Source organism: Phytophthora cinnamomi (assembly GCF_018691715.1).
Source record: "Phytophthora cinnamomi strain GKB4 chromosome Unknown Contig131, whole genome shotgun sequence".
In the NCBI taxonomy this organism is placed as follows: domain Eukaryota; phylum Oomycota; class Peronosporomycetes; order Peronosporales; family Peronosporaceae; genus Phytophthora; species Phytophthora cinnamomi.
This window is the reverse complement of record NW_027151064.1, coordinates 71,956-85,563: the sequence shown is the minus strand read 5'-3', so window position 1 is coordinate 85,563 and position 13,608 is coordinate 71,956. Positions and strand designations below refer to the sequence as shown.

The 13,608-nt window shown below is 50.1% G+C and overlaps 2 protein-coding genes across 2 annotated transcripts; both read left to right on the top strand.

Annotated features, from left to right (window-relative positions):
* Window positions 1–7,524: 7,524 nt before the first annotated feature.
* On the top strand, window positions 7,525–7,797 carry IUM83_17613 (uncharacterized protein; the record flags this gene model as incomplete). Its single annotated transcript, XM_067942575.1, has 1 exon — window positions 7,525–7,797. The coding sequence occupies one exon, from the start codon at window positions 7,525–7,527 to the stop codon at window positions 7,795–7,797; it is 273 nt and encodes a 90-aa protein (XP_067779914.1).
* Window positions 7,798–9,857: 2,060 nt separating this feature from the next.
* Window positions 9,858–10,454, top strand: IUM83_17612 (uncharacterized protein; the record flags this gene model as incomplete). Its single annotated transcript, XM_067942574.1, has 1 exon — window positions 9,858–10,454. One exon carries the CDS (start codon window positions 9,858–9,860, stop codon window positions 10,452–10,454), a length of 597 nt encoding a protein of 198 aa, XP_067779905.1.
* Window positions 10,455–13,608: the final 3,154 nt, after the last annotated feature.

Here is a 13,608-nt window from a genome sequence, read left to right as displayed (position 1 = left end):
GCAGACGTTGTCAAAGAATACGAGGTAGCTGCGGCAGATAATTGTAGTGCAGAAGCATACGAGATCGAGTCAGCCACAGGGAATCTAAGTGAATACAACATTACAGTTGCAAGCAGATCGTGTGGCTCGGATGAGGAGGTCGAAGCTGAGAGCAGCGTTGACCCAGAAAATGATGACGATTGCGAGGCAGCGGAAAGTAAAGTAGCTGATGAACCTGGTAATGATGAGGGACAGGACTATAAGGAATCCACGGACCACATCACAGACCTTGTCGTGGTGGACACCGCGTTCATGGTTAAATACGAGCAGAATAATTATGGTTGCCTGTTTGACCCTGGTGACGAGAGCGAAGTTGGGCACGGATAACTCGCTCTTGCTGAGGACTATGTAATTGGGCGTCGACGGAGGCGTGAAGAAGACGGTAGGCGTGCTCGTGAGCCCAAGCGTGCCAAGATTGACACGAAACGTGAGAAGAGAGATGATCCACCCCCACGACGACCTAGGCTGCATGAAGCGCATTAGCGAAGCCAGCCAGAACGATTCAAAGATTGTCAGGTCTTTTTGCATTTAAGGCGTTACATGCCGAGGACTACGATATTGAGGACCAAGGTCTTTTGATCACCTACTTAGGCGTGAAAGTCGAGCGGAATGAGAAGCTGATCAAGATCCATCAGACGCAGTATTGCGAGTAGGTCTTGGAGAAGCTCGGTTTTAACGAGGCTCATGCAAGTCGGATTCCGACTGAGATTACACTGCGACTGACCGTGGAAGACATGGACACTGCTCCACGCAAACAGGAGCCGCACAACGACAAGAAATTCCTCTACAGCGAGCTGATAGATGATACCAGATCGGATCTAGCGTATGTTGTCGGGTAGCTCAGCCGGTATGTGCCGTGTCCAACCCAGCAGCATATTGGTACCGCCAAACGAGTACTATGCTATGTGGTGGGACCAAGAGCTAAGGCATCGTCTCTACTAGAGACAAGTCAATGGAGGATATGGACAATACGCTATTGATCGATGGCTATTGTGATTCTGACTGGGGTAACGACTCCGATACAAGGAAACGTATCCCTGGTTAGGTCCATTGTATGGCTGGAGGTGCCGTACCGTGGGCGTCTTGACGTTAATCTATTGTTGCGCAGTCAACCGGTGAGGCGGAGTACGTTGCACCGTACGAAGCCTGCTGGGTGGCGCAAGGGCTGCGAAACGTGCTGATTTAAGTGTTCCCGAAGATGACAGTAAAGCTCCACCAGGGGGTTGACAACCAAGCAGCCTTCGTGATGGTGACGAGTCCAATCTATAGCCACCGCACAAGGCACATTGAGTTGCTCAGGCGTTATGTTCGCGATGAAGTCGTGAAGAAGATAGTAGGACTCTGGAAGGTGAAGACCGACGACAACCCGTCGGATCTAATGCCAAAACCGCTAGCAAGCGACAGATTTGAGATGCTGAACAGCATGATCGACATGACCAAGGACCATATTTCAAACGACGTGACATCGGGGGGTTCATGTTAGATTCGGATCCCAAGACGGCTGAGACAGTGAAGTAGTGAGACGACCGTGACAGCACCGCGTCACCAATACATATGAGGCCATCGAAGTTCATCAAGAGTGATAGTACAAAGGCTGCCACCGCACTCGGTTGTGGTGCCTCAGTCCAAGCTTTCCCTTTAACGGAACAAGATGTACGTGTGTGGGTTCGTATCTTCTTCCCAACATACACTATACCACGGTCAAGGCTTCAATGATTTGGAGAATGCGAGCACACCACCAGAGCCATGGAGGCGTTTTCGCGGAATTATTTAATGGAATGAATGACAGAAGAGGAAATGGCGCGGAACGCCCGCAAAACCTTACTGGTACGAGCACCACCAGCACCAGCACTGCACAAACATCGCACCAGCATGGGCGCCGTTCCACCAGGGACGCAGCACTAGCACGAGAACCATCAGGAACGTGGCATCTACAGAAATGGTGTCCAAACATGAACGCCGCACAACGCTAACACCTCCCAAGCACGACGACCATCTACCGTAAAGTTCACCCAAACACGGACAGCAGAACAGCCGCATAATGCACTGGTTCCAGACACGCGTAGGAACAAAGGCACCGTGACTCCGTACAAGTTAGACCACATGACCAACATGACCGTTGTACCAGCAAGCCGTGATAACCCTCACGATGATAGGTATTTATCTTGGTTTTATTATGTAAATACAATGTGTTTAAGTGCTTACGTTTCTGTATATAAGTACTAATGTGTGTATGGGAGTGCGTTTCAGCGTCTAAATTAGATAGACAGACGATCACCACAAACTGGACCTCACAACGGAATCACGCGCGACCAGAACAAACACGATGGAGAGCACCGACACAGACGCAGGAGGTGGAACCGGAGCTGCACAACGAGTGCTAGATGCAGACGCCCGTATACAGACATGTCAGACCCCGCTAGAAAGATTAACCCTACAAGCAACTGCGACGAACTTGCAACAGCCGCTGGCCGCGGAGAAGTTGCAGCAACAACCGCCGGTCGTGGAGAAGCTGCTGAAACTGCCGGTCGCAATGAAGTTTCAGTAGGAGATGGACGCGTAGGACTTGGTGCAGGCGTAGGCCCCGCTGGACTTGTAGGAGGCGTTGGCCGTAAAGAACTTACAGCGACCGTCGCTTGTACAGAACCTCGTAGCCGTCGAACAACTGCAGGTGGGTGGCTACGTAGGCCGTGGAATTGAGCGAAGAAGCTTTGGGAAAGCGCGTCAAATCGCGGGCCCAGCGTCTGCAGGCGCGTGTGCGAATGACGCTTGGTAGTCGAGTGAGTAGTTTGAAGGAAATCCGAAAGTGAACTCCATTTACGTTAACGTTTTTGCATGCTAGCACTCCCCTACTATCTGCAATGTTCCCCCAGTGTCATGTAGATGCGACCCAAACGACCTAGGATGCGCGGTTACGCCCCATGCCTTGGCCAAATACAGGCATATCATTGGCACCTAAATTGAAGTTTTCGTCCAATCATATTATCAGTACCTTAGGTAGTCCAACTAACGTAGAATGCCGAATAGTACGCGATAAAGTATTTGAACATCCTGTGAATTAAACGCCCTGCTCTAGGGCGTTCTACAACTAATACAACACCGTCAAAATAGTGCAGGCTTAATCGTACGCCTATCGTGTATAACACCCTCCCTTGCTCTCAGGGGCGTTGTATAACAATAGAGCGCCGTGTACTATTCGGTAGTCTACGTTAATTAGTTTGCGAGATCCTGCTATCTGCAACTGCAGCCTCCGGTGATATGCGCCTGCACGCGCAAACCGTTTGCCTCGCGGTAGGGAATAAGTCGAGTAGACAGCGAAATGCAACCACAACATACCTTATACCTAACGTCGACGATCCAGCTGTGAAAGCGTTCAAGTCCATGATGAAGGACGCCATTAAGAGGATAAGCGTGAAATTATTCGATCACTCGAGGAACTGTGCAGTGTAACTGGTTACGCGAACACGTAAACCATCATCATCGAGAAATTTCTGCTTGATGATACATTAGGCTTAAACGTTTGACAATGCAATTGGGATGAACACGTTCAATTAATTGTAGCCCACAACATCTATTTGACTACGGTTGAATTCGGTAGGATGTGGCACAACGATCATTTCGCTTGCTGTCGATAAGCAATTCTGCCATAAGCTGCGCAAGCTTTAGTGAATCCGGCTTTGAGGATCGCACCGCAGCTTTCGCGAAAAACTCATCAGTAGGTGTGACTGCTGCTTGGTTATTTCGGTGGATGGGCACCCAACGCACGCATGTCCAAACATCGGTTGAGTCTGACGACGTCGGTCGAAGCACACTCCAACCCGTCTCGTCCAAAGATGTACCAGCAAACTCGCCTTGGCCTTCGATAAGGCAGCGCCAAACATAGACTGATCGGTCCGATTCAACAAAGCGGCGTTTCACGATTCTCATCGCCATAGAGACCACTCGTCCTTCCTCACAGTGGTGAATCGTGCCGAGCTTGACGGCAATAGTGTTGGAAAGATTCTCGTCTGTCTCGTAGAGCCTCCGTTGAGGATTCTGACGATGCAATTGACGCGTGGCATCAAACATAGCGTTGGCTGCGTTCGGGTATTTGCCGGGTATGGTCAAGGCAGATGCACTCTCGAAGTACGTGGGATTTTGGGCAGCATCTCGTCGAAGAATGGGATCGTAAAAGCGTGTAACAGCGTCCATCTTTCCATTAACGCCCCATCCGTGAAAAATAGCATCGGTTTGAGCATAAGCTGCCGCGAAATCGCTCTCGAAATTCTCGTACAGCTTGATATCGTCAACTCCCCAGTCCTGCGGTGCTGAGGTGTTGAGGAACTGCTGCATATAGAGTATTTCTTGGAGCGTGTGTATGACAGCAGCACGGCGTTCGATTTCCATTCGAATCTGACGCTGCTGTTTTTCAGCCTGTGATCGGGCTGCCAGTTCCTTCGACACCATCTCTTTCCATACCTGTCTCTTGATGTCGTTGTTTTTAGGACGTTTTACCCTCAGTCCTTCGAGTTCTGCGCTCAAGAGCGTTTCCTGCAGCCTCAACGACTGCCACTCTTCTTTCACGCGCTGGCGGTGTCGATTGCGCCGCTTGGTGGCTTTGGCCCGTTGCATCATCAGTTTGAGGGCCTTGTTTTCATTCGAGTCGACTGGGCTGGCCTTCTCAGCAGGTACGACTTCAAAAGCCCGCGCCACAGGATGCCGATCCCCCACATTCGGTAGCAGGGCAAAACTCGAGTCGATTGACTCGCCATAGCCGTCTAAGGCGACCAAAAGCGCGTTTTTATCGTCTTCTTCGAGCAAGAGAGTTTCCCCCGGTGGCTTAGATGGGCCTTGGGCTTCTTGGGGGCCCGAAAATGAGGTGGGAGACGGCTCCCACCACGGATAAGTCGAGTCGGAGGGCATGAGGAAATCTTTTTCTTGCAGCGTGAGTAGTGGGCCCTCGGAGCTGAAGACGGCGTCGCTCATTCTCGGCTAATATCGGAGTGACTGGTATCACGTGTGGGGTGTGAATGGGCCGTGATGCCTTGATGGCCAGTTTTGCTCAAGGTGACACAGCTTGATCGTGATCCTCATCGTGTGGTTGCGGCTTGTCCATGAGTAAAAAAGCGCCGGTCAGGCTGGATGTTTAGTCACGCTAGGCCTGCTGCCAGACATCTGAAGCAACACATGTACCGCATACATGTAATCGAAGTCATAAAGCGGACCCGATCTCCACGGTGCTGTGGTCATAATCGCTATGTTTTATGTATATAATACTCCGAGTAGTTTGTCTTGAGATTGCAAACAGAAACAATTGCAGTGGTTGGCTAACTAAGTTGGCTTTATGATATCTGTGGGAATAATGACATCGGTGATGCGGTATATGTTCATGCACAATGAAAGCCGAGGCGTGTTCTGAGGTCGTCTGTCGCTGATGAGTCCCCCCTGGAGGACTCCGAAGTCTACTCTGCTCAATTGCAACAATAATACTGCTACACGATACTACAGTGCGACCCCCCCCCCCCCCCCCCGTTTTCGCGGAGAGTGGGCCATAAAAGAAACGAGAGGGTAATAAGCTCTGCCATGGACATTAACATGATTTGCTATTAAATACTGTATTTCACCTAATCCGTGACGTCGGCCTTAGAAATGAAACCTGTGCGGCACCAGCAGTTGCGAATACAGACGAGGGCGGGAATAAGGAACGAGGGTCATCCTATAACCTCCAAAACCTAATGTTATGCAATTATAGAGGGAAGAGCTTGAAGCACTGACATTGGCCATCGCCGTTGCCTGCTGGCAGAGCTGGGTTTTGAATCTGGGCGGGAAATTCGAATTTGTCACGAACAAGATGGAGCGGCAAGCACGGAGAATGCGCCTCACCAAGCAGCCCTCTGTGCAATGCGCACCCGCGAGCCAATGTGGAGCCTCGCGACGCTAGGAGAATGGGCTCGGGAGAAGTTTGCGCTGGACAAGGCGCCGGGCAAATCGTCCGTCAAGAGGATCCTGTACAACGAGAGCTCGCTCAAGCGCATTGCGGTCGACTTTCGCTGCCGCAAGAAGGTGCCGCGGGCGTCCATGGTGGCCCTGGACTCCTGCGATCCAACCCATGGACCAAGGGGTGATCGCGTGGATCAAGCGGCGTGTACTGCAAGACTGCGGCTAAGAGGCAGTCTGGAGACTGTGCTGCGAGCTGGACCCCTTTGTAATCGAGACATCGGACGCAGTCACGTGGTGCAGCAACGCGTGGAATGCGCTGGACGCCAACACCATTAACTCTTGTTGGCGCCACGACGGATTATACGTGGACCGGACACAGATTAGTGACATAATTAACTAAATCAGGTATTTTGTCCACATCAATGGCAATTTATGCCCTGTAATTGGCTCATACCACTTGAAAGTTGTTATATATCAGGCGTTCCTTATTCACGCCCTCGTCTGTAGTTTCATCGGAGATCTTTTTAAAGCCCTCAGAGCAACACTTCATTGCGGAGAAGAGATCCACAGTCTTATACCATGTTGGCGCAGCGTGAGCCTAAGACACAGCTCGTGTTTCTGCGTTAGTGTCAGCGTAGTATAAGAGGAGGGGCGACGCGACACTTATGTGACACAAAGAAATGTTTAATGAGGGTAGGCCTATGAAAAGATCTATGCACCGGAGTTTAAGTCAATCTCGGGGAACGTGTCATCCCTCCCCCGATGCAGGGAAAACCGTAAAAAACGGAGATGTGCACGCCACTTGCGCAATCGAGTCCTATCCCAAAAGCAATCATCCGAGTGTCTCCGAAAGTGCGGAGTAGTAGGTATTTCTAACAGTTTGTTAGAGGCGAAGCGGGGGGGTCGCACTGTATATGGTACGACACTATAATACATGTAAATTGTGTATGAAAAAATATTTTTATCTCTACCCCTATCACATCACTTCTTTGGCTAACGACATCAATGCCCTATCCAACCTGAGTCTCCTACCACCGACCCGCTCTGCCAGAGCCTCCTCTCGCTGTCAAGGTGGGAAGGCCACGAACCCCGAAGAGTTCTCATTTGTGTTCTGCTCCATCCAGTGACCTACGTCACCAATCGCGTATGCGTAAAGTGAATCCCATTTCGAGGCGGAGCCCAACACTCGGATAGGTTATTGTTGCCGGCTGCGGCGTGAATCCATAGCTTCATTTGCTAGGAAATCGGCCATTTTGTTGTACACTAGGCTGCTGCCACGATAGCATCGTAAGTTTGCCTTTGTCCAATAGCAGCAGAGTACCGAAAATTCTCGTCCAACCGCAGCAAAGTGTCCAAAATCTTTGGTGAGGGACCCTTCAACGCGATGATCATGCTGCTGTCTCGAGGGCAACGCGTTGCCACGTTCTGCGTCGCCGTTCTACTGATCTACAAGTGGCCGCTGCTGTCGACGATCAATTCGGGCGACTGAGACTTCGTGCACATCTGGGACGATCGCACCAACTTCCTGGACAACCACGTCCTGCGAGCCTGGATACGCTCTACGCCATGTTCACAATGGTGCGACTGAATGTGTACGAGCCGCTGGGGTGGATGCTCAAGCTTGCAATAGTGAAAGCGGTGGGGCTGGACGCGTGGTGGGTTCGACTGGTGTCGGTTGTCGTGCACTTCGTGGCGGGTTTCGTCTCGGCGAGGGTGTCTGCGGTGGTGCTGGATATCGACTACCTGCTGTCGGATTTGCAAGGACCAAGAGGTAGAACGGGGCTGGAGCTGCAGAAGAGAAAAGAGAGGAGCAGTCTCCACTTCATGCCTGCTGCATGAGTGCGGCGACGTTCATGGCCCACCCCGTTCACGTCGAGGTTGTGGGTTGGCCTTCTGCACAGCCTTACACGCTCGCAGCACTTTTCAGCTATTGGGCGCTTCTCGTTCACGTACGGAAAATCTACTACAATCTGGAGCAGCTAGTTGGAGGTGACAATGGTGGCAGTTTGACGGGTGATTCGGGCGCGATGCAAAGAGTGCTACTCAGAGATTCCACACCAAGCACTCTAATTTCTGCAGGTAAAGCAACCCTTTCTTTCCAAGATACAAATACTTGAATGGCTGACTTCTCTTCTGCCGGTTTGTAGGGCTGTAGATGTGTGCGTTATTGTCAAAAAGTCCAAGCTTGATGTTGCCCACAGGATTCGTTCTAGTTGACGCTTGGGTGTTTCTGCAACTCTCACCGCAACAAAACCAGCTCAACGCAGGGCAGCTGATTTCGTACGTTGTCAGGAGATCGTCGACGGTCGCGATTTTGTTTGCATTTGTTTCTATCATGGCCATTTCGAATTCGGAAGGATGGGTTCCAGACGTGGTTTCGCTTAAAGCACTTGCGGCACCAATGTGGCTGCTGCGGTGTCTGCTTTGGCCTTCAAAATTGCGACCACACTACCAAATACACCCGGGCGATCTCAGTATAGTGAACCCGGAGTGTATCCTACCGGCGATGATCACGCTAGTCGTGCTAGTTTCGGCGTTATGGAAGTTATGGAACCGCACGCTTCGAAGCACGTGCTCGCACTTGTTTTCTTTGGATGTATGCTTCTGCCGATGTCTGGTTTGATTCGCCATGGTATTGTCACTGGTGGTGCCGATCGATACGCTTACCTGACTACAATTAATGCAGTGCCCTATGCTGGATATGCAGTTGCGCATTTGTTGCTCCGAGGAAATAACACTCCAAATGAAAATCGACGACTGGCAGCGCCAGCATGGGATGCACCAGAACGGAAAGCGCCAAGAAGTGCTCGATATTCAAACAAGTAGGCAAACATCTCGAATACTTCGCTCGCTCGCACAAGCAAGGCGTATTGGTGGGCGATATGGCTATTACTGAGTGGAACACTGCTTTCGATTTCAACGAGTCTTGTGAGTCATTGGCGAAATGAAGATTCGCTTTATGAGTATTCCCTTCGGTACGTTGTGCTATAGTAATGAACTAGCTGCCATTCTGCTCTAACAAATTCTTTGTGCGATTTAGGACGGACCCGAGTGATTGGAAAATCTACGGCCAACGGGCCGAATATCTTCTCCGTGTCAGACGATGCGAATCTGACAATATCGAATGCCGACAATTATGGACTCTGGCTTATCAATTTTCGCCACGCGGTACACTGAAGTCAGAGCTTTATCGGCTACATCTTCTCGTGGCTCTTGGTGACAACGACCGCGCTTGTGACGGTTATTTTGCACTCCTGAAAGACAACGCCGAGAACAGTTCTGTACACAACAACGTCGCGGTGTGTCTAGCGAGGCGTGGGATGCTGGATGATGCACATGCACACTTTTATCAGGCACTTCGGCGCTCGACAATCACGGAAACCATGGCGACCCACATTAGAAACTCGCAAGAATTTCATGAATGGGAAGAAGCGCAGCGTAAGCGTAGAGGTCCATACGAAGGCTCAGGTTTTGTAGGAACCATGGCATATTAGCGGCGTGAAAAGATCTACAAGTACCAAGTGCAGCCATGAAGTACATAACTTTACTCCCGCACGGGCAGGATTGATTCGCAGGCTTATGGAAGGGAGAGTGTAATGATTTTCAGTACTCAGGTCCTCAATTATCAACGAGTTGAGTGATCTAGGCATGATCTAGGCATCATCAGCCGACTGAACTGAATCATACCAAGTAAGTGTTTACCAATGTAAGTGCTCGTTTTATAGGTAGATTACTCCAGGTGTTCTTACTCTGTAAGTTACAGTGAATGATAAGGGACAAAGGCGTGACTAATCAACGCAACGATTGGGTGACACCACATACTCGTCGCCGTGGGGCAGCGCTATACACACCGCGCATGTTATCACTGTGCTCACAATTCAATATCTCCGGTCAAAACAATGGAAACCCTGTCACATTTCGAAGTTCCCAACGCGCCAGACTACTCCGAACTGTTGGCCCTCGAGGACGTAGGCGACGAACTCTTGCTCCGAGACGCTGAAGAGCTACTCGCGGCGTTCACCAAGAAGAAGCTGCCTCTATCCGGAGCGGAACGACGTGAGAGCTCCTGCAAACGGCAGAAATCAGAGCGTGAACGCCTGAAAGAAGAGGTAGTGGTTCTGATTGAGCGGCTGGAAGCTCAGATGAAGCAACAGGGCCCCAACGAGCTGCTGACCTTGCCTCTCAGGCGATCAGTCTCAACGTGGAGAATCATTGCTATGAAGGAGAAGCGAAATCGTATTGTTGCTGAAGCGTGGCAAAACCAATTCCAAGGCGCGGTAGCGGACCAGGCGGCGCTGATTGTCGATCTTCAAGACATGATCTCGAGACGGATGCGTCGGGGGAAACGGGGTGACGTTGAGGAGTTGCTATCGTTGACGCAGGCGGAGGCGCTGTTTTACTCCAGCGACGCGATGCTGATCGAGGCTTACTTGGGAGAGTTGACGAACGTCTATCACAAACGGATCGAATTTTCCATTCGTGTGCGTCGAGCGTAGCTCCGCTGGGCGGATTCAACTCCGTGATGAAGGACAATGGTGACGTCGAGTTCTTCGAGATCGCCGATGTGCAGCATCTGCTTTTTGGCTACCAAAGTGTCTGTGAAATTGCCAGGGGAGGTAATATAGTTGTCTCGCCGTCAAACGGAGCGACGGCTTCTCAACGCGTCCGCAGGCTGTGAAAACGAGTTTGCGGTTCAGTTTCGCGTCATTTGCCCACAAGACCTCGGAGAAGACGTGATGTTTACAACACACTTTGATGGGAAACGATACACTGAGCAAACCCGCACTGTAATGGTGTGGCGTGGCCTCATGGAAGGTGAGGGGGAATTCGCAGGTCTCCGCATGGAAGAGACGGGGTGGTGTGTGGTCTCTTCAGAGCTCAGAGGTGTTTCAGATGGCCCCTTGACGATGGTCCAGAAGTATGCGCGTGTCGTACCGCTACATTTTAATGTCCCAAAGGCAAAAGTGCACGAATTTTTTGCGCTTATCCTCCGATGCCTTCACGAGGTTGACTCGACAATCGCTGCGCTGATAGGCAAATTGGGAAACAAGGCGCCAGATGATGTCGTGGCTGTAGTGGAATTCTGAACCGAGGATAGATTGTTTTAATGACGATGCTTTCCGCTGTGGTTATTGTTTGTGTCGGTCTAGCATGGTTCGGTAACGTAATTGATATCCAGGCCATTATGCTCAAGAATTATTGTACTCAAGCTCTAGAAACTCCCGTCTTCTTACATTTCGCTTGAAGTGCACAGTACTCCCTCGTGTTCTCTGAATTTTAATCCAGGACCCCTCCCAATTTTGAAATGATAGCACCACAACAGAATTATATCTGCATTAAACCATTGCAATCATTTCACACCAAAACGGAATGTTGCTTGTAACTTAATACACATCCAACACAATGATGGTCTCGAAAAACACTCACAAGAGCAACAACCAGAAATACCTACAATATTGCATACTAGAATATGACATATTACTTAGCCCAAGCTCACAGTCCAGTCGTATTCAAGTTAGTTTGGTGCAACGATAGCACGTGGAGCTAACGGGTGCATGCTTTCTCTCCCATCCAACGGGAACTACCTCACTTTCGTTTTTGCGGCAAAAAAACACACCTACTGTCACCGCTGTGGCTGATGCTTCAGTGCATTCGAGAGCTTCGCGTGCAGGATGACCAAGCACTTGACTGCACGACTGTTGAAAAGCTTCGTGTTCAAGCGACAAATCCCGTCGAGGGCAATCATACTCCAGTTCGAGTTACGATGCGCAGCATTGCACTCCACAAGCCCCACAAAGCCAGACATATCGTTCTTAATAACCAGAACGTCTTTTGTCCCGCATGTTGGAGAATCTTAAAGCGATTTATTTCTTGCTAAGCACACTAGGTGAAATCTAGAAGCTTGCTAAGTGTTTTCAGAGGGCCGAGCTGGATTTTCCAACACTTCCCCGCCAGCGTCGGTCATCAAGGGAATATGTTGAACCCAATAGCACCCCGAAGTTCTTGGAATCGAGTTGTAGGTAGTGTGACGTTGTGAGCAGGGTTCGGTAGTAGTGAGAATTTTGGGTTAGTAGTGATACTACTACTACTATAGTTGGACGGCTTTGGCGTTAGTAGTATCACTGCTAATTAGCACTACTAATTAGCACTGTGTACCCATCTAAAGCGTGCCTTGAAGGACGCAATGGCGTCCACAGCTTCTGAACTTTGATGTTCGTCAGCACCATGTCGCCGAGAGCCCCTCGCTTGCTTTCCTCCATGTGCTTCAGTTTCTGACGGTTTGCGGGCTGGGGCTTTGCGCAAGCGGAATATCAGCCCGCTGCGCTCTTGTCAATCAGCTCGACCTTGTTCTCGTCAGCCATCGTCCTATTGCTCCTCGGAAGGGGCCACAGCGCTCAGAAGCCAGTCTGGCGTACAAGTACTACTAACGGACTCATCCAATATCACTACTACTACTATAGTTGGACGGCTACTAATTAGATGGTGACGTGTTCGGGTACGATAGGGGCAATATCATGCCGGTGCGCTCGACCGTTGTCAGTCCCTATCCTTAGCGGGCTCATAAAGAAGGATCCTGTTGTAGGTCTTGCTGGAGTCCTTACCATGTTGTACGCCAGCCCTTGATAGACAAAACATATTGATGAGATCCACAATCTCTTAGCATATCAATTATTCGCACACGCACCGTCGCGGATGAGCCATCGCGTAATATGACCCGAAATTTGTTCTTGAGTCACCGGAGCTTTCCACCACATTTTTTGCCGCTTGGTAGGTTGCACCACTAGTTCACTTAACTTGGGAAGGGCCTGGCGCGTCTATTCTGCTTTGGGAGGCACTTGTACCATGAAGCGATCGGTGAGACTCAGGCAATGCTGCTGAACTTGGATCGCCAACTCTTGCTGCGTGTGTTTGGATACCACGTGAGTCTTGACATTAGACACGTTGCTAGCACGGCGTAGCGACTCTTGTCAAGTCTTCGTCCTTGCACAAAGCAGGCAAATATGTGTGAACGTCTTGCCCCCATGGGTTGTAGGTACTCTAAGTGGTGTATCACATTCCAAACCAAGTCAGTCCCTTTCTCAGGCGGATTGTGAACAATGCGATTTAGTGTTAGCTCCTGGGAATCGCTGTCAATATTTAAGAATCTGCTCACACAAGCGACTGCAGAACCTGCATTAATATAGTGTTAGGGGAAACAAACCATACGCGAAGATATTACCACAGCATTGCCGTTTCGAGAGGTCGAGATCTGGCTTCGTGTAGAGCTCGTTGTTGCACAAGTGATGTACCTGACCACCACAAACAGAGCAAGGATATGTCTCCGCTATCTCGCTCCAATGACAATCTTCATGGGTGTGTTGCTTGAGCTGCACAACGAGAAATGACCGACGGAGCGAATGGGGGATACCGCGAAGCCACCAATCGTCGCACTTTCCGAAGATCTCACATGGGTTGAAGTTTGGGGAACTATATTATTTCTAACTAGTACTACTAATGGCATTTTTTTCTCTACTATTCAATTAGCACTACTATTCGGCCAAACCACCAGTAATATGACATAGCACTACAAATTAGTAGTGATATAGCACTACTAACGCTACTATTCTGGGGTCTACTACCGAACCCTGGTTGTGAGTCCACCTGCAAGCA